General features: G+C 34.4%; 1 protein-coding gene and 1 pseudogene across 1 annotated transcript; one reads left to right on the top strand and one right to left on the bottom strand.

Annotated features, from left to right (window-relative positions):
* Window positions 1-9,948: 9,948 nt before the first annotated feature.
* LOC131604366 (vesicle-associated protein 1-4-like) lies at window positions 9,949-13,627 on the bottom strand (annotated as a pseudogene).
* Window positions 13,628-14,678: 1,051 nt separating this feature from the next.
* On the top strand, window positions 14,679-15,164 carry LOC131604365 (uncharacterized). The gene has a single exon (XM_058876810.1). The coding sequence runs from the start codon at window positions 14,679-14,681 to the stop codon at window positions 15,162-15,164; it is 486 nt and encodes a 161-aa protein (XP_058732793.1).
* Window positions 15,165-21,389: the final 6,225 nt, after the last annotated feature.

Here is a 21,389-nt window from a genome sequence, read left to right as displayed (position 1 = left end):
CGCCATGGGGATCTGGTTGTAACCTGAATAAGCATCCATAAAAGACAATAATTTATAGTCGGCTGAGTTGTCGACCAGCCTATCAATGTTAGGTAACGGATAAGCATCTTTGGGGCATGCCCGGTTAACATCAGTGTAATCAACGCACATTCTCCATTTTCCATTAGATTTTTTAACTAGTACAACGTTTGAGAGCCAAGTTGAATCTTTGGCCTCGGAAATAAAATTTGCCTCTAAGAGGTCTTTTACAGCTTTCTCGGCAGCCTCCTCTTTCTCGAAGATTCTTCTGGCGGCTTCAATGTCGGCGTTGATGGTGGCCACTCTTCCTGTTCTCGTGTAAAATTTCATCTTTAGGTGCACAGTCGAGGGCACGGCGGTGAGCTCTGCCAGAGTGGGGCGTCCGATAATGCAGTTGTATAGGGTCTTGCAGTCGATCACCAAGAATCTAGTTTTGACTTGTCTAGAGGCTTCCCCTTCCCCGAAGGTGACTATCGGCTCGACGTAACCCCAAGGTTTGGTTGTGGCTCCGTTGAAGCCTTGGAGGTCAGAACCCACATAAGGAGTGAGGTGTGAGTCGTCCAGCTGGAGTGTCCGGAAGAGGTGAGAGTACATGATGTCGACCGAGCTGCCTTCGTCGACTAGGACTCGTCGGACGTCAAAGTTTGCCATTCTAGCCCGGACGAGTAGGTGAATTGTGGCGTTCGGGGCTCCGCCGGGCAGCTCTTCCAAGTAGAAGGTGATTGGCTCTGATTTTCCTCTGAACTTCCTTAGAGTAGGGCCGAGGTCTGCGTTGGCGTTGAGCAACTCATCGAACTTTCTCTTCACCGAGCTGATGGTGAGAGAACCGGGATCCCCGCCATTTGAGACGACCATGGCGGTCGGGAATCTTTCTCACTCGCTAAATGCGGTAGTTATTCCGACCGAAGGCATGAAGTCTTCAGGACGGGTGACGGACAGGGCTATTTGCAGAGGCCTGTTATCTGGTGAGTTGCCCTCGTCAGAGTTACGTTGGTCGTCCCTCCGGGAAGCTTCCCCTTTCTTAGTGTATTTCGAAAGGCGTCCTTCCTTGATCAGTGTCTCAATGGCATCCTTAAGATGAATGCATTCCTCGGTTAGATGCCCGTGACTCTTGTGGTACTTGCAGTACTTGGATTTGTCAGTTACTGGCCTTGCAGGGTTTGACTTCGGGGGCCTGATGCTGGAATTCTTGAAGTCGGTGCTTTTGCATTCGGCCAAGATTTTCTCCCGTGAAGCATTCAGAGGGGTGTGGTCGTTGAAGCGACCAGCTGGTCCTCGACGCTCTTTGGTGTCGTGGGATCTGTCGTCTTTCCTTTTTTCATGCCCCCGTCTCGAACCTGAGTTTTCGTAGTTCGAACTGCGAGCAGCATCATTGCCTCGCGAGGCCTTAATGGCAGCAGCCTCTCCCTCTTCGAAAGCGATGAAGGCTTGAGCTTTGTGGAGGGGGGCGTTCATGGTGTGCACCTTCTCGATTTTGATGGCCTTCTTGAAGTCACTTCCGGGGAGCAGCCCTCGCTCTAGGAGGTACCTCTTCATGTAATCTGTCGTCTGTACTTGGACGGCTTCTTTGTTGAACCTGTCGAGGTAGTCTCGGAGAGGTTCATGGGTTCCTTGGATTACTGCTTCGAGGTTTGCCTCTGATTTTGGTTACCGACGGGATGCTATGAAATGGCTCAGAAAGAGCTCTTTGAGCTCGGTCCAGGAGTGGATGGAGTTGGGAGGAAGATTCCTGTACCATGTCATCGCTCCTTTCCTGAGGGTGGTCGGAAAGATGCGGCATTTGATGGATCCCCGGACGACGTGATAGTCCATGACAGCTTCGATACTCCGAATATGGTCATCGGGGTCAGTGGTTCCATCGTATTGGTCCAAGACGGGTGGTTTTTCCATTCCTCGTGGAAGACAAACTCTTCGGATGTCTTCGGACAAGGGACTGCGGAAATCTTCCTCGTCGCTTGGTCCAGGGGAGGTTGAGTGTCTGCCTCGCCTGGGCTTTGTCTGTGTTTTGCCTGAAACTTTGCGGTTGTCCCTTGGAGGAGAATGCTCGTGGGGTTTCAACACAGCCTTGGAGGGGCCTCGGCGGTCCTGCTCGGGTGAGAGGCTCCTAGCTTCAGTGGTTTCAGGTCTCTGATTTTTCCTGCTCTTTCTTGGTGGAGAGCGGGAATACGACCTCTGGCGACGGTTCCTCCTGGCCGGCGAGCGGGAAGAAGACGGGGAGCGTCTGCGATGTCTCCTCGGTGGTGAGCGCGAGGAAGAATAGGACCGCAATCGATAGTGCCTCCGTGGGGGGGGGAACAGTATCGTCACTTCCTTTCCAGCTCGTGGATGCGGTCACCCTGAAGGCGGATGAGACGGTTGGTTCTTTGCAGCTCTTTGAGTAGGAGGACGGTTGTAGGGTCAGCGCCCTCGGGGATATTGACCTGCTCTTCCTCGTCTTCGCTACGGATTCTTCGCCTGTCAGAGGTGTGGGTGAACGAGGAGGCAACATGTCCGTCTCTGGTGTCAGTCTCGTTCTCATTCTGGGGCTGTTCAAGTCCATTCTGGGGTTGAGCCTGCTCGTCTTCCCCGTTCTGAACGTGTCCCTCTGGTGGAACTTGTTCGACGTTCTGAACTTGTTGGAGGCTCTGTATCTGCTGGATGCTCTGGATTTGCTGCCTCTTGGGTTGTGAGGTTTCATGCCTCGGCCTTCTCTGCCCGGCAGGAGTATGCTGTTGTCCTTCCCGCCGGCGACGATTTGTCCCCTCGCGGGTGGACTCCTCGATTAGCTGTTGCAGGAGGAAGGGATCAGGGTTTGGAATATTGTTGTTGTTGTCAGCCATGACGATTGTGAATGGATTAGCTTTGATCTTTGTTTGTTAAAGAAGGGGGAGCAAGATTCCCACAGACGGCGCCACTGATCGTACCTGATCAGAAGAATCGTCAAGGCGGCAGAATCTGGCTTGAAGAGCAAGATGGGGGGTACCTGCAAGGACCTCCGATGCTAAAGTCAGTAGCTATCAGAGAATAAAGTCAGTAGCTACCAGCGCTGGGCCAAGGTTTCCTAATTGGACCAAATCCAGTTGGAGGCCCACGTGCTAGGAAACTGCCGGAACACCCCTGTGCTAGGGCTGAGTCAGCAGGTGACTCACGTCCTGGATGAGCGTGGCGTAGGATTTGGAAGAGGTTGACCGGATCCTTCGCTGAAGCGTGACGCGTGGTCTTCGCGCTTGGGCAATCCGTAACGGCTACCAAGTAAATGGGCCCAATTGCTTTGGGCCTGCTCGGCTAGAAGGAAGAGCTGGGCCTGCTCGGCCCAGTCCAGAACACTAAGTAAATGGAAGTGGCGTATTCTAACGGAAAAGGAGGCGGTGTGGCAAGATTTGTTAGAAGCTAGATATGGCAATACGAAGGAGTCTCATTGGTGGAGAGATTTAATTGTTTCGGATAATTACGAGAAGCTTATTTTCGACCATTTTACGAGTGCTATTAAATGTAAAATTGGCAACGGAGCCTCTTTACCGTTGTGGTACGCGACATGGGCGGGTCAAAAATCTCTGATGGAATCTTTTCCTAATCTTTTCTCTTTGGCTGAAATTTTTTTGGATCCTATAGATCTTGCAGGGGCTTTTGTTGAAGGAGTTTGGTGCTGGAATTTTTCAAGATGGTTCGGAGAGGGGAGTGCTGCGGCCGCTTCAGCTATGGGAATGCAAAACTCCGGGCGGTCGAACCAGTGGGCAGCGCCTGCTGCTATTGTTTGCGGTTTGGTTGATGCTGGAAGCATTGCAGAAGCTGTTCTAGCTTCCGGCCAACAGCTGACAAATTCGTTGAAATCTCTGCTGGATGTCCTTAATTGCGTACCGGTTAGGGAGAATTGCGAGGATAGCTTCTCGTGGGCTTTGTCTACTAACGGGTGCTTTTCTGTTAAATCTTGCTACCATCTTTTTAAGGCTTCTTTATCTGGCCCTCCATTGGAAAGTAATAAGGTAATGGCCTTAAACTATCTTTGGAAATGCAAAGTTCCTTCAAAAAAATTTTTTTTTGGTTGGAGATTTTTACTCAATAGAATAGCCACTAGGGATCAATTGGTGAGAATGGGTGCTTTGGTGGAAGGAATTGATTCCTTATGTGCTTTGTGCTCTTCGGAGGAGGAAACCTTATCTCATCTTTTCTTTTTGTGTAATATTTCTATTCGCATTTGAAGAAGGGTGTTTATGTGGTTTGATTTATCCGAACTTTTGTCTCTTGAGGAGTTTGGGGCTTTTTTTATAATTACGGGAAGGTTCCTTGCTTAAATAAGCGAATGATTGTGGGTATTGTTTGGCTTGCTACGGTTTGGACTATTTGGTTAAAGCGTAATGCGGTGATCTTTAAAGAGGAAGATTTTAGCTTTACCAAGTGCATGTCGGAGATTGTTCTATACTCATGGAGGTGGTTATGTGCCTCTCATAAGAGAGTGAATCTTTGTAGTTTTTATTATTGGAATATTCTTCCTCTTCTTTGTTTTGAGGTAGAAGCTTTCCTCCTTGTATCGGGACGGAGCATCCCTTTTGCTCCCTTTAATTCCATTACTTATTTAAAAAAATAATGGATACAAGGTAAGTTGAGATATCCTCTAGGTTAGGGCCTTTTGTATGATGTTTATTGTCTTATGTTTATAATTATCTTTGTTCACCTTTATGGGTCGTTAAGTAATCAAGGGTACATTATTTTTCTTATTTCTTATTGCTTCAAGTGTTTCATGTGTTGGTCCATATTGTATTAAGAGAAAGGAAATGAAGTTAAGAACTTTTGACAGTGTATCTTTTTCTGGGAAGCACATGCAACAATTGTTTCAATCTCTCAATTAATCATAAATGCTTATGTAAAGTTTATTTTTATAATCATTTAGAATGATGTTCAATTATTTTTTCAACTTATGTTTCTTGAAACATGATTTTTAAGGTTCTCTGAAGGTGATCATGTTATAGTGGGGAATGGAGGACCCAATTTTGAAGTGATTTATAGGGAAAAAGATTTTATCAATTTTTGTTTTACTTCTCTATCAAGCAATTTTTTTTTTTGGTAAAAGTAGGCTTTCGAATCTTTATCATTTACGTTATTTTGTTGTCTAAAATGTGTTTTGACTATCATGTTATTTATTTATTTTAGTCTCTTTTTTTTAGTTTTTTACTTGCAAATATATTCTGAATTGATGAGATATATATGTAAGTTATTAAATATAAGTTAGTAAATAAGATTTCATTTTCACAATTTTTGTATACAGCACGAATTAGGAAGCAAAATTGTACGTAAGATATTGTAACAAACTCAACATCAGCACAAAATACCTTAATATTTAATCCAACTCTAAAATAATGCACAAGACATTGAATTTGTAAACCATATTATAATCTCATAAATTTTTATTCATGATCCTAATTAAATAGTATATATATATATATATATATATATATATATATATATATATATATATATATATATATATATATATATATATATATATATATATATATATATATATATATATATTTCCACGCATTGAATTTTTTGGATAGAATTCATGACATAAATGTTGCATGATAATGCAAATTATTTTTAATAATTGACTTTTAATTTCCTTTTCGTATTTATCGTTTAGAATCCTAATATTGAATATCTTCTATCTTTATTATATATATTTGATTTAAATATAAATTTATTGAGCCACCATTTAATTTATTTTTTCAAATTCAAATTATTTTGACATTTATTGAGCCGCTCTAAACTATTTACAATACATCACATTTATGGTACACAACTCACAATACAACAATTAACTAAGCGGTTGAGCTCCATTGGCAAGGAGCCCCGTCCAAGGACGTACTCGGGGAATATCGAGTTCGATTCCCAGGCGAAACAATCTTGCTTGGCCAGTGCGCATGCCTCTCCGCACGAGCCGGATTAGTGGCCCTCCTGTGGTGGGTCGACACCGGTGCAAATAGCAAAAAAAAAAACAATTAATAAATTGTCAAATTAAATAAATTAAAATAAAGAAGAAATAATTAAATGTTATTAAGAAGAAAAACTTATTAATTAATAAAAAATGAATCGACTCTCTCTTTTCTTTCGTTCTCTCTTTTGATATTTTTAGATCTAATTTGTGATTTTTCTACTAATATCTACAATAATAAATGTTAAATTATTAATTAATATTATAATTAATTTTTCGACATTCTTAGATCTAATTATTTATTTCTTTCCCTACTAACATCTAGAATAATAAATATTATATTATTATTTAAACCGATAAAGATTTGATTAATTCAAAAAACAAGATAATTACAAAGGCGATCTCTACTGATCCAGCCCTATGATCATAAAGACAAGAGACAACAAAACAGAACAAGAGCAACAAAGAAACTACAGCATAAGGCCTGCAAGATTCTTCCTATATTCTTGTTAGCCCAAACTCTATAGATCACCGTATCGATTATCATACCCGCTATATCTTTAGTATGTACATCCTTTCCAAACACCCTATCATTCCTGTATTTTCAAGTATAATAAATTGTTTCTGTGACAGTGCACTTCAACAACGCACCTCTCCACCCTTTACCTCTATGTTGTTGGATGATCCAACTAAGCTCATCATGCCATTCTTCGGGATTGTGCTAAACTTAAAGCCAACAGAGAACGTCTTGCCAGATAATTTTCATCGTATTGCAACCAAAAAATAAATGGTTATGAGATTCCTCTTGGGAGCAAAAAAACGCAATCTTCATCTGCCAGCATACCAAATTTTTTCATTCTATCTTCATTAGCTAGCCTACAGTTACAAGTCAGCCATACAAACTGTGCACAGGGCCGAGCAAGATTATTGAAAAAGAGTTTCCTCCAACAAACTTTTTCAATATTATATTATTATTTAATATTGTAATTTTTTATTATCTATAATAAATTTATATTAAAGCAAACCTGAATGTATTATTAAAACTATTATTCTCCAATATTAATTATAATTTCTCAATAGATAAATCTATTCACAAATTAAAATAATAAGTGACTAAAATTTGAAAAATGTTTCTCAATTCAAACAATAACCAAAATACAAAAGAAAAGTCAAATTTATCTTATAATTTAGAATTAAAAAAATCATTTTATGATAAATTAAAAATAAATAATTGAAATATTCAAATACTATATTCTAAAAACACATACTAAGGTTAAAATTAAAAAATGAATAATTTAAAAAATGGTATGACCTTAGAGTGATTCTAAATAAATAAATAAAAAATTTATTGTTACATTTTATTGGTAAAAGAAAAATATACTTGAAATAACATAAAGTATAAATCAAATTTACTGTTACATTTTATTTATAGTAATTTAAATCAATTTATTATCTTATTCATAAGTTTTTAAATTAATTAATAAATTCACTTATGATTATTATAACATTTTATTTTAATGAAATATGAAATTTGAATTCTATCTTTATAATATAAAAAAATAATAATGAAAAATATAAGTGACTAAGTTTGTCTTTTTTTCTTCTATATAATATTTATTTTAATTAGTTAAAATCTTTGTTTTATTTGACAACAATATTTATTACTGATAGACGATAATTATTTTGTATAATAAATTTCATTTTAATCACTAATAGGCAATAACTATTTATAAACATAATTAAATATGAGACATATATTTATCACTATTGAATAAATAAATTTATGATGATATGACAAATATTTAGTTTTACAATTATATTTAAAATGGAAATAAGTTTTATATATATATATATATATATATATATATATATATATATATATATATATATATATATATATATATATATATATATATATATATATATATATATATATATATATATATATATATATATATATATGGGGACGACTCAAGTGAGAACACTTGGTTATTATGAGAAATGAGAACAATGAATCACGATCATTAAATTTTGATTTTGTTGATTTTAATAGACTGGATTGGTTTCTCTTTTTATATTAATTTAAAATAAATATTAAGGATCATAGAAAGAGAAACCAATCCAGTCCATTAAAATCAACAAAATCAAAATTTAATGGTCGTGATTCATTGTTCTCATTTCTCATAATAACCAAGTGTTCTCACTTGAGTCGTCCCCTATATATATATATATATATATATATATATATATATATATATATATATATATATATATATATATACACTTGGTTATTATGAGAAATGAGAACAATGAATCACGATCATTAAATTTTGATTTTGTTGATTTTAATAGACTGGATTGGTTTCTCTTTTTATATTAATTTAAAATAAATATTAAGGATCATAGACAGAGAAACCAATCCAGTCCATTAAAATCAACAAAATCAAAATTTAATGGTCGTGATTCATTGTTCTCATTTCTCATAATAACCAAGTGTTCTCACTTGAGTCGTCCCCTATATATATATATATATATATATATATATATGATAAAACTCAACCATTTATACAATTGTTTTTAAAATGAGTAATTTAGAAATATTTTTATAAATGGTCACATGGGTTCAAAGCACTTATAAGGGGGAAAAAATATACATGTTGATATAATTATTTGTCTAAACGGAAATAAGTTACAATTATTTTTATAAACAAATAAAATTCAATTATTGATGCAATTGTTTTTAACATAAATAAGTTAAAAATAACTTTATAAATAATCACACGTGTCCAGGGCACTAATAAACGGAACAAGTTTACAAGTTGGTATAATTATTTTTATAAACGAAATTAAGTTACAATAATTTTTATAAATGGGAATAAGTTACAAATATTTTTAAAAACGAAAAATTTTGATACAATTTTTTTGATAAACGGGAATCAGTTAGAATGTTTTTAATAAATAGGCACACAGGTTCAAGCCACTTATTATGTTTGTAACTACATAAATGTTAACCAACTAAATAAATAAATGTAAATTTGATAACTGAGAGAGTGAAAGACGTATAATATGAATTCCGACGTGACTTGTGCGATAGCACGAGTTTCTTACTAGTTATTTTTTATAATCAATGTTTACTTTTTTTTCAACACAAATCAACAAATACCTTGTTGTATATTTTATGGTGTATGTGCATGGTGTAGAAATTTTAGTGTAAGTATAGCAATGCTCTACTTCTAACGGAATATCATAGATTTAGATTTGTAAGTGATTTATTTCCAAGGAGTTGGATGCTTTCTCGATCTTAATTTTTTTTCCTTACAATTATGGATAACTGGAAATCATTCATAAAATAGACTTAAATGACCATTATGATGCTGAGACGGATAGTCCATACAATCCATTTTCATTTTTTTTAAATTAAAATTTATTTTAAAATATATTTAAAAAATTGTTGAAGTTCTTCCTCATTTGGTCATCGACATTTATCGTTTTTATCAAATTAAAATCCAGAAAATGAGAAATTAGAAATAAAAAAAGCATAACATGTTATCAAAAATACTATGAAATTATAAACCCAGCAAACCAGAACTGAGTAAAAAAATAAAAATAGATTTAAACAAGAAAAGGAAGAAAGAAATTGATATAAAAAAATACTATGGAAGTGAGTTGTAGATTAGTGTATGCCAGCAATTAAATCAACAATTTCACATTAAAAATGAGTTGAGTTAGTCTTTGTTGGCCTCTTCTCATGGCAAGATCATCTACATGCTTACTTTACATGACAGTCATTGTTGGCCTTACTCTTCAAAAGATCCTAAGCATGACAAGATTCAATCAATCAATAATTTTTCCAGATAACCATTGGTAATAAAATATACACTATGGTGCAATTTTAACAATTTTGAAGTGTTGAAAGAAAACTTGGTCATAAACTTGATAATAAAAAAATATCAAATTAAAATCATAGGATAACAATGAAGATCACCTTAAGCATTCTCAAAACAAAATGAAGGAAATAAATGTCATACCAATTCTTGCTCAAGCCTTTTATTTTGCTCAATAGCATTATCTCTCTCCTCAATTAATTTTAAAATAAGTGCATTTGCGTGAAACACAACTCAATAGTCAATATTTAAAGCCTATATTATAGTGCACTTTGCACACCCTTTTATAATTTTGTAAGTGTATTCTAGTCAAAGTTCATAACAATGCAATTGTAATTAATAAATGTATCAATAACCAATTTTAAAAATAAAATGAAAAAAAAAACCTGATCTGAGCGTGAAGACAAATATTCATCTGATTCTTCTTGAATTGGAGTTAATGGTTGAGAAGGTTCAACAAAAATAACTCTTAGTTTGCACTCTTTAATTTTAGAACCCGAGTTTTTCTTAAACTACATGCAATGAGAAAATAAAACAATTAAATTATGCAATAGATCTTATGTAACACATGCAATATTGTGATTCTTTAAACACTATAATAAAAAAAATTGTTAACAAAGTTACCATTTCTGAAGTTATATCTTCTGTAGTTGCTCCCGTCTTTGCAACTATGCTTTGAATTAAAAATTTATCTTTGCATTGCATGTTAGGAGGTGTTTCTTCTTGAGCTTGCATGGTAACTACAAAGTAAAAGTGTAAATTCGTTTGAGTTGTTATGAAAATATCTACTTATTTATTTTAAATTATTGTTATTATACACATTATTTGTTGAATGTTGTAATCCAAAGACTAATTGAAGCTTTGTCTAATAAATTTTTGTTTTAATATAAAACTACTTAATAGATAATGCTGTAAAATAGTACTGTTGAATTGCAGAACTAGAACAAACTAAAATTTTCTAAGAACAACCTAAAAATAAAAAAATTACAAATTCAAATTATTTCACCATTCACATATAAACAGGCACATGATTATTTATTTTTCTTTGCATGTCTTTGTGCTTTTCTGTGAAAGAGGGAGAATGAAGAAGGAAAGTAGGGAGTGAGAGACAGAATAAAACCTTTAACATCACAAGTAGATCTAGGCAAGACGACATCATGATTAGGCTTAACACAATACATCTTCGGATTTGTAGTCTTAACCTGCAACATCACCATCAATTTGATTTCAAATGAAAATTTCAAATAAAAAGACGAAATGCAAATTTACAAGAGTCACTGATGTATGCATGCAATCAATGCATCAATTATCATGTAATCGTGATATGATGATCAAAAATTGTGATTTTTAATTTTTAAATTATAATTTAAAATATAAATTTTAAATTTAAATCATTGATATATCAAGTGTGTGAATGTGCGCAGAGACTGCATGGATTTTGCATTCGAAAAAAGTTTGATAAAAGAAACATAAAGAATAAATAAATTAATAACCTTGAAAGCCACATAATTATCTGACTTGTTAGACAATTGCAAAGAGCATGATATCTGCTTCCTCAATTCAACTTTTTCACAATATCAAGGGGAAGAAAATTTAGAAATCAAACACAACAAAGCGGAAAAAGCAAAATGCTGAAGATTATAGGCTTACAAGGAAATTGCAGCTCTTGAGGATGTACCTGACGATAGAACTGTCTTATTTAGTAAATGTTTTACAACCCCATTAAAATGGAGAAACAAATTTAAAAGAAAAAACATAGGAAAAAAGATATAAAAATATGTGACTTAAATATATAATATGTAACCTCAAATGAAGTATTAGATTGTTCATCATGTTCAATTGAAGCTTTCAAATCTGTATAAAATCTTTCTTGAATTGGAGATCGCGGCCGAGGAGGATTAACATAAACAGCCCTCAATTGGCACTCCTTAACCTCGTAGCCGGATTCTTTATCAAACTATATAAGATTGAATAACAATAAATAAATAAATTCACAATGACTATTTTATTTAATAATGAATGTGTTACATATGTGATTCCTAATCTTAGTTAAAAAACAGATTATTTAGGGTTACCATTTTTGAAGTGATATGTTTTGTGGTGGTTCCATTTTTGGAATGATATGTTTTGTGTTTTGCAACTATGCTTTGAAAAAGAAACTTATCCAAGCATTGCATGTTAGGAGGTGCCTCCTTTTGGGCTTGTATTAAAACTGCAAAATAAAAATAAAAAATAAGACACAAATAATCAATAAAAGTGAATATAAAAGAATCTAACACAAAAATCATTAACATTAAAAAATAGTTATTTATGAGTTAATATTTTATTAATTTATAATTTTTTTAAATATTTTAAAAGGAGACAAATAGATTTAACTAATATGCTTTGTTATTGTGTAAATTTTAAAAAAAATTAAAATCTTTGTTTAAACTAACATTTAAAAAATAATATAATAAATGTAGATAATAACATTTATTAAAATTGTTAAATAACTTCAAATTATATATTTGAATTTTATAATTTTAAAACTTAAGAAATTCAAATAATGATCAACCAACTAATAAAATGATTTATTATTAAAAATTTAGTCACATAAATATTTTTTATATATTATGACCTGGCATTTTTCAATCAAAATTAAAAAAGTTTAATAGTGATAATTGATTATATTGTTATTATTATTATTATTATTATTATTATTATTATTATTATTATTATTAATCTAGAATCAATTTAAGAAAAAATAGAATTAGGGTTGATCTTAGAGTAGCGATAAAGATGACATGTGTTTAGGGTTAATTTTTGATTAGCTATTAATATGGCATGTGTCTAGGATTGCCATCATAACAACCTTAGATTTATAAGGACATATTCTTAAATCTTGAACCTTAGATTTATAAGGACATATTCTTAAATCTTGAACCTTCACTAGAATAATTTTTGAGATTTAATTTAAATTATTTCAGAACTGACATAGACAAGCACAAGAGTTTTCTTCTTTTGCATGTCTTTGTGTTTTTATATGCAATAAGAGAGAGTACAAAAAGAAGGTAGAAATAAACCTGTAACATTAAAAGTGGACATGGGCAACACAACTCCATAGATAGGCTTAACACAATAATTCTCTGGATTTGTAGTTTTAACCTGCAACAATAAGGTTAATATTACTCCAAATTAAATTTACAGCTATATAGTTGGTTAACATTATGAGACCCAAAAACAAAATTTTACAATTAATATTCAAATTAAATTTTACTAAAAATATTTTGGATAATGAAATATAAATATTTTTATCATCAATGTATTAAAATAAATAAATTTTTATTGTTATTAGTTTTATAAAAATTCAACCTAATAATATTTAAAACAATCATATAAACAAATAAAAGCAAAACTCACAAGAAATTTAGTGAAAAAAGAAACACAATTGAATAATAAAAAATAATGAGAACCTTGAAAGCCACACAATTTTCTGACTTGTTAGACAACTGCAAATAGCAAGATACCTCCTTGTTCAACTCAACTGTTTCACAAAATCAAAGAAAGTGAAAAAAAAAAAAATTGAACAATAACATGAAGCAAAAACCAAACACATTGAAAAAAACAAATTTCACATTGAAGAGAAAACAATTTTTTGTTATTTTTGAATTGAAGAAGCATGTTTACATGAAAATTGCAGCTCTTGAGGATGAATCTGGAGATCGAAACTATCATCTTGATTATTCAATTTTTCATAACCCCAATTCAATGGAGAATCATAACGACGTGGAATAACAAAACGAAATAATTTAGAAGCTGGAGAAACAATTTGTCCCATTTTTTTATTTCGATGTTTCTTATCTCAATAGAAAAGAGTATTTTGTGGAATTTTTAGTTTTGGATCGTTGACCATAAACAGTTTGTATGAAGTGATGAGAATAAAACAACAAGAGAGAGTGAAATTTCTAATCACATTCATTCAATATAATACAATTTGTGAATTGATATTTATAAGTAAATAATACTAGGTTATTTGGTGCGCTAGTTTCGTATCTTTTGAGTAACATAAATTCCTAAAGTAAAGCCTTAGAATTAGGGGTGCATTTTTTTTGAATATTTTTAAATATGAACCATAAAAGTAACTAATATTTTTATTGAATATTATCGGATACATTTGAAATACTTTATTATAATTTATTAAAAAAATATTTTTATAAATAGTAAGATAAATTTGACATTCTATAATATAAATATATATTGTTGAATATTAAAATATAGTCAAAATCACAATTTTTTTAAAAAAATGCGTGTCTCAAAAATCATTGTTATGAAAAACTATTTGAAATAGATTTAAATTTAAGTCTTTTTTTTTTTTTTGAAATTTTGATATTAAAAAAATTATATAAAAAAATAAAATATCTAAAATAACACTTTAAAAATATCTATTTAAACTAAATTTTTATTTGAAGTTATTTATAAAAAAATTATTGACTTAATTGTAGTTTTAATCCCCATATATTAATTTTGATAACTTTTTAGTCCTAAAAAACAAATACACCAATAATATTTTTTTCCTACCCAACCATACTGCCCATAACTAGTTTAGCCCTAACCTTTCCTCATCATAATTAGCATAAAATTTGCTAACATATATTCACTTTAATTACACTATTCTACCAGATTCCTAATAAATCATGAAACTGTTTGTGCTCTACATAGAATTCCAGTGACTGTTGAGAGTAGAAGTCCAACTATATTAGCTTAGACTGTACTCTTCTTCTCTTTCTCTTTCATGAACTAGATCAACTTCTTTAAGATCTTCGGTTTAAATTCCTAGCCTTAGGGTTAGGGGCCTTGGTTTTAGCTTTAGTTGATTCTAGTTTGTGACGATGTTAGGCGAGGGCTGGAAGAAATTGTCATATAGAAAACAGGTGGGAGCAAAATGGGATGCAGCTAGAAGTAATAAGAAGGATAATGAAAATCTGTCAACTTTCTTCTTCACAGAGTTTGATGAAAAATGCAAAGCTAAGGATGTGTATGAAGTGTTTATGAAGATGGGAGAGATAGATGAGGTTTTTATACCGAGTAAGAGAGATAAAAGAGGAAGGAGGTATGGTTTTGCGAGGTTCTTCAACGTTAAGGACGAAAGATTGATGGCAACCAAACTGGATAATATGTTCTTGGATGGCAGAAAGTTATTTGTCAATATCCCCAGATTTAAGAGGAAAGGAAGAACTGATGAAGAAGGTGGTGACTCAGCTAAGGGTAAAAGACAGGTGGATCTGGTAAGGAAACAAGAGGATAATAACTTGCGTGAGAGTAGGAGATTTGAGATGACCGATGGAAGATCCTTTGTAGAAGTTATGGTGGTTTGAGGAATCATCTGTCTTTTAAGGTTGAAAAGGAGATGTTAAATATATATGAAAAGGCATATGTGGGAGTGGTCAAGGATCCAGGTTCGACCCTTATCATGAAGAAAATCTTCTATGAAGAGGGTATTTTCTCTATAAGAGTGACTGCTCTTGGAGCAAATATGTGCCTTATGGAAGATCTTATGGAAGGAGAGATTGCGGATTTCCTAGAGGAGTGTAGCGATTAGTAGAGGAACTGGTTCAAAGAGGTTAGAAGATGAGAGGCTAAAGATGTAGATTTAGAGAGGATCACTTGGGTTAAATGTTCAGGAATCTCTTGCCATGCTTAGAGTAATGATTTCTTTAAGACAGTTTCAGCTTCATTAGGAACTTTCATCAACAGTGATGACATTACCTTCTCTAAACTCAGTATGGATGTTGCTAGGCTGAAAATTAGGACTAGGTGTATGGCGGTTATAAATGAAGTTATAACGGTTTCGATAAATGACTCTTTGTTCAGAATTTACGTGACGGAAGAACTTTCTTCACCATTGGAGTTTCCTTCTCGTAATGATAATTCTGAGGTTGAGGAAGTGTTGAGTGACTCTTCCGGCGAGTTTAGATCCGGCGAGGGGGGAGAAGGTGAAGGGGGTAATGGCTTCGAGTAAGGGGTTTGTATCGATAAAGAGGATCACATTTATGAGAAAGGGACTACTGAAGGAGGTGTAGGGGATATAGAAGCGGTTGTGATACCTAGGACTAACAAGGAGCAGAGGGAATATTGTAATAGGAAGAAAAATGAGACGCACAGTGTAAAGGACCTTTCTGTCTTACCTTCTGAAAGTGATTATCAAAAGGCATTAAATGCGAGTCAGAAGTTTTATAATAATCTTCAACATGGGGAATCGTTTGGGGAAAGCTATGTGGGGGAAACGTGTGAAAAGGAAGGTCAAAGTAAGGACCCTCCTTCACTTAGTGGTGCGGACAGCAGGTTGGAAAAGCTAAAAGGGCCTTAAGTTTTTTTGAGAGCCAATGGGCCTAGTTTTTTCCAGGATTTCATTAAAGGCCCAATCTCTTTTGATGGATAATGTAGTAACTTGAAGAGAGCTCTATCAGAAAAGAAAAAGAAGAAAAAAAATCAGAGATTTCGGGGTTAGGGTTAATGTTAATCCTTCATATTATACTTGCTTTCTTCCTAAAAATGTTGCGGTCTCTAGAAATTCCATGGAACCGACAAAGGTGGATAGCATCGGAAGCGACGAAATTACAAGTGGATCTTATTCTTAATGTATTTTGTTGACGGATACGGAGGTGTTAAGGTGCAATGCTAGGATTTTAAGGAGAGATCAACCTAAAGTGGGAAGGAAATTTTGGGGATCAATCTCAAAGCTGGGGGTGGTTAGTAGGGGAGAAAAGAGTATGATTATCAAGGAAGTGGATGGTATGGATATTAGAGACAAAGATGGAAAGAGTGCTAAGAAGGCGGTATCAAATAGGTCTCAGTGAATATTATATCGTTCAATATAAGACGAGGTGGGAGCTCTTTAAAGAGGAAAAAGGTTAGTTGTCTTATCAAGTCTGGAAATTTTGATATTTGCTTCCTTCAGGAAATGAAACTGGGTGAGTCAATGATGCAACGACATCTTCTTTCTAGGGCAACAAATATGTGGAGTGGACTGCTTCTCATTCTCAGGGAGCTTCAGGAGGTATGGCTATTCTGTGGAGAAAATTTTCTGACTCTGTTTTTTTCAATTACAGCTTTTCTGGGTTAGGGTACGTAGGCATTAATGTTAATTGGAAGGGTGTGACGTATAACCTTGTTAATATCTATGCTTCATGTCAAGCTGCTGAAAGGAGGTCGTTGTGAAGTAATTTAGTAGAGAGAAAGTTGGCTTCTGGTAATATTGAATGGTGCTTAGGAGGGGATTTTAATGAAGTCATTAGACGGGAAAGAATGGGGTTAAGGGGAAGTCACAGTAGTAGGAATATGGCAGATTTTAGAAGGTTTATTGAGGATATGGATCTTATGGATGTTCCTTGTATTGGTGGAAGGTTTACGTGGTACAAAGGGAACAGAACAACAATGAGTCACCTTGATAGGGTTCTTGTATCAGATAACATGATTGAAGATTGGAGTTTTATTGACCAAAGAGTGGGAGAGAGGGACATTTCTGACCACTGTCATATATGGCTCAATGTGGGGAAGTTAGATCGGGGACCTAAGCCCTTTAGGTTCATCAATACTTGGTTCAATCATGAAGGATTTTTTCCGTTCTTAAAGGAGGAATGGGTAAAATTAGAAGTGCAAGGGCGTGGGAATTTTTTTTTATATGAAAAATTGAGGAGAATGAAACTTATTATTAAGAAGCGGAATAGAGATATTTTTGGTTGGATTAATTTACATGTTAGTGAAAAGGTTGATAACCTGAATTTTCTAGACAGAATGATTGTTGAACACCATGAAGAAGATATTTCTTCTATGGTGGAAGATAGATATAATGTAACAGGGGAGCTTTGGAAATCTTTGAGACTAAAGGAAGGTATGTTAAGACTGAAATGTAGGCAACTATGGCTTAAAGAAGGAAACAAGAATTCTCGTTTTTTTCATAATTCATTGAAGAATAGGAGGAGGAGGAGGAGGATTGCAATAACATCGATTATGGGGAGGAGGGGTTTGGTAGAAGGAGTGGCAGAAGTGAAAGAAGAATTGAAAAGTCATTTTGAAGAGTTTTTTAGAGATAGTAGTGAAAACAGACGTGTTCCAGCTGAGGTGAACTTTAATCGTCTAAGTGAGGAGGATAGTAAGTGGTTGGAGAGGCCTTTCTCTGAGGCATAAGTCAAAGAAGCGGTTTGGGCCTGCGATAGGAATAAAAGCACGGGGTTAGACGGGTTTTCCTTAGAGTTTTACAAGCGGTGTTGGGATTTTATAAAAGCGGATGTTATTAAATTCGTGGCAGACTTTCAAAAGGATGCAAGGCTAACAAAAGCTGTTTCTTCTTCTTTCATTACGCTTGTTCCTAAGATTGCTAATCCCCAAGCTCTTCATGAATTCAGACCTATATGTTTAGTGGGAAGTTTGCATAAGATCCTCTCAAAACTGATGGCTGCCAAAATTAAAGTAGTGATCGAAAATCTTGTTTTGGTTAATCAATTAGCCTTTGTTCCCGGTCGAAATATACTAGACAGAGTTCTTTTGATCAATGAGGCGTTGGATATTGAAAGAAGAGAGAAAAGAGATTGTGTGGCTTTAAAGGTAGACTTCGAAAAGGCATATGAGTGTGTTAATTGGGACTTCTTACGCTTTATGTTAACCAAAATGGGGTTTGGGAGTAAGTCGTTAAGGTGGATGGAAAGTTATATATTTATAAGTTATGCTTCTATAGTTATAAATGGCAGCAATACTAAGGATTTCAAGGTAGAAAAGGGGCATCGCCAAGGGGACCCTATCTCCCATTTTCTGTTTGTTCTGGTCACGGAGGCGTTGACGGGTCTAATGAGGAGAGCGGTGGAGCTAGGAAAGTATAGAGGCTTCAAGATCAATGGAGTAGAAGAAGTCAACATTGTGCAATTCGCGGATGATACAGTTTTAATGGCGGATGGATATAGTGATAATTTCTAGATGATGAAGTCTATTCTTCAAGGGTTTGAGTTAATGTCGGGGCTTAAGATTAAATTTTTAAAGAGTAAGCTTTATGGTATTCATGTTACTGACTGGTTAATGGAAGCAGCATCTTTCTTTTTGAATTGTGATATTGACGGCTTTCCGTTCAAATACCTTGGGGTAAAAGTTGGGGATAGTCCAAGAAAGATCCCTATGTGGAAGAATTTATTATCTCGGATGAAGTCTAGATTGGCTACTTGGAAAGGTAGAAACTTGAACATGGCGGGTCGAGTTTTGTTGATTAACTCGGTGTTGAATGTAATACCAATATACTCTCTATCTTTCTATAAGGCTCCCTTGAAAGTAATTAAGAAGATTCGGAAAATATAAAGCAACTTTCTTTGACATAAGAAAGAAGAGGGCGTCCTATACACTAGATAAGTTGGAAATAGGTCTGCAATTCTAAGGAGAAAGGTGGATTGGGAGTGAAGGATGTCAAGGTGCTAAACTTGGCTCTGATTGAAAAATGGAAATGGAGGATTATCAAAGAGCCAGAGGCGGTTTGGAGTAGTATGCTGAGAGGAAGATACGGGGATCCGGTTATTAAAGTTCTTATTGGAAACGACTCTGTGTTAAATCATAAAGATTCTATATGGTGGCGTGATATGATTTTGTACGGTACTAATATTCATAATAAATATAATATTTACACAGGTGTTGTTTTGACTAAAGTTAATAATGGTCGTGGGACATCCTTTTGGCACTCTAGATGGTTGGGAAACCAAGCCATTATGGAAGCTTTTCCTAAAGTTTACGCTGCTACAGTAAAGAAGAATTGTAGCGTAGAAGATGTCGTATCGTGGAATGATAGGGAATTGTCTTGGAACATGAAGGCTTCTATAGATTTTGATGATCCTTCTTTTCAGTTGGTGGAAGAAGAATTAATGGAGCTGTTATCGGAAGTCTCTTTGGATAGAGAGGTCGAAGACGGGTACGAGTGGAAGATGTCGGGAGATGGCGGTTTCTCTGTTTAATCCTGTTACGAGTTACTCTTAGACGCAGAATACGCTGGGTTTCCTTGTCAAGATGATCCCGCAAGGGCGCTGACTGTTATGTGGAATATTGAAGCTCCTCCTAAAATGCTTTTTTTGGTTGGAGAGTATTACTTAAGAGAATCGCTACCAAATATCAACTTATAAGATGCAACATACTGTCGGTAAGTAACGATCCTAATTGTGTTTTCTGTTTGTTAAAAGAAGAATCTATTGCCCATATCTTTGGATTATGTTCTTTTGCGGGTAGCATTTGGCGTAGAGTGTTGATTTGGTTAGAACCTTTTGAAGAGATGAATTTAGAGGAATTCAAGTCTTTTTTCTTCTTTATTGAGAAAATTAAGGATGCATTGAAGAGGAAAGTAGCTGCTGTTATTTGGTTAGTTACAATATGGAGTATTTGGCTTTCTAGAAATGACTTCATATTCAACAACCTAAACCCTATTTTTGATGATTGTATGTCATCTATTATATATAGATCGTGGATTTGGTTATCGTCGTGTAATCCTTTATTATCAGGTTGTCATTTTTATACTTGGAATACTCTTCCTTTCCTTTGTTTTGGGAGGTAGAGGATTTCCGTTTTGTTTCTTCAGTTGAGTAGCCTTCTATAACACCCTTCTAAACCCCGCGAAAATTAATAAAATAATTCAGAGTAAAACATGAAAACAAGGGTGCCACAATTCCAATTAAAACAAATTTATCATAACTTCATTGTCATGCTTTCACTAAGGAACAATTCATCATAATACATAAACATCTCATGTTAACACAGCGGAAATTCATCATACGGATAAGCATAATATCATCTATGCAATATCCCATAGAATTAATACAATAACAACATGATAGAGTATCATCATAAACTCTAAACTAGCGTTCCCCCAGTGTTACAATATCAGAGCATGACACCTGACGCTACACTAATACACTGACTTATGAGCTAATCCTCACCAAGTCGAAAGCAGCTATCCTCAATCTGAAAATGTCAACAGTAAGGGTGAGTCTCATCACAGTTAACAAATGTTATTGCATCTTAAATAACAACACATCATAGTTATATCATTCACCCAATTTCACCATATTCAGATTATCAGGAACGTCCATCATTTACACAAATGCCAACAGAACACATCTTTCAAACAGACAATCATACTCAACATTAATTCAACAAAACACGCAACCAACACATCATCAATATCTATAACACTGGAATACTTCCAATCATGTTATAAAAGTATGCATATGTATGAACTGACACTATGCATGTGGTACCAACCTCATCAAATGGGAATAACCCATGACCGATCCAACATCATCAAGATACGGCCCTGCCAGCACAGATTCCACACAATTGGAATCATGCCCTTCACTGATCCAACACACCCTTATGGATACAGTATCATTAATGAACATGAATGAATGCAAACATACATGAACATACTTATACCATCGTCAAATCTAATGAGTAATATCGTCAAATACTCATTTCATCATCATCATCACATCATCATCATCATCATCATCATCATCAAAGTATGTTTATATTCATTAGCATCATTCAAATACAATCAATCATCATCATCATCATTAAAG

The sequence above is a fragment of the Vicia villosa genome, linkage group LG5 (genome assembly GCF_029867415.1).
Source record: "Vicia villosa cultivar HV-30 ecotype Madison, WI linkage group LG5, Vvil1.0, whole genome shotgun sequence".
NCBI lineage: Eukaryota > Viridiplantae > Streptophyta > Magnoliopsida > Fabales > Fabaceae > Vicia > Vicia villosa.
The sequence above is the reverse complement of the archived record's forward strand: the minus strand, read 5'-3'. Positions and strand labels throughout refer to the sequence as shown.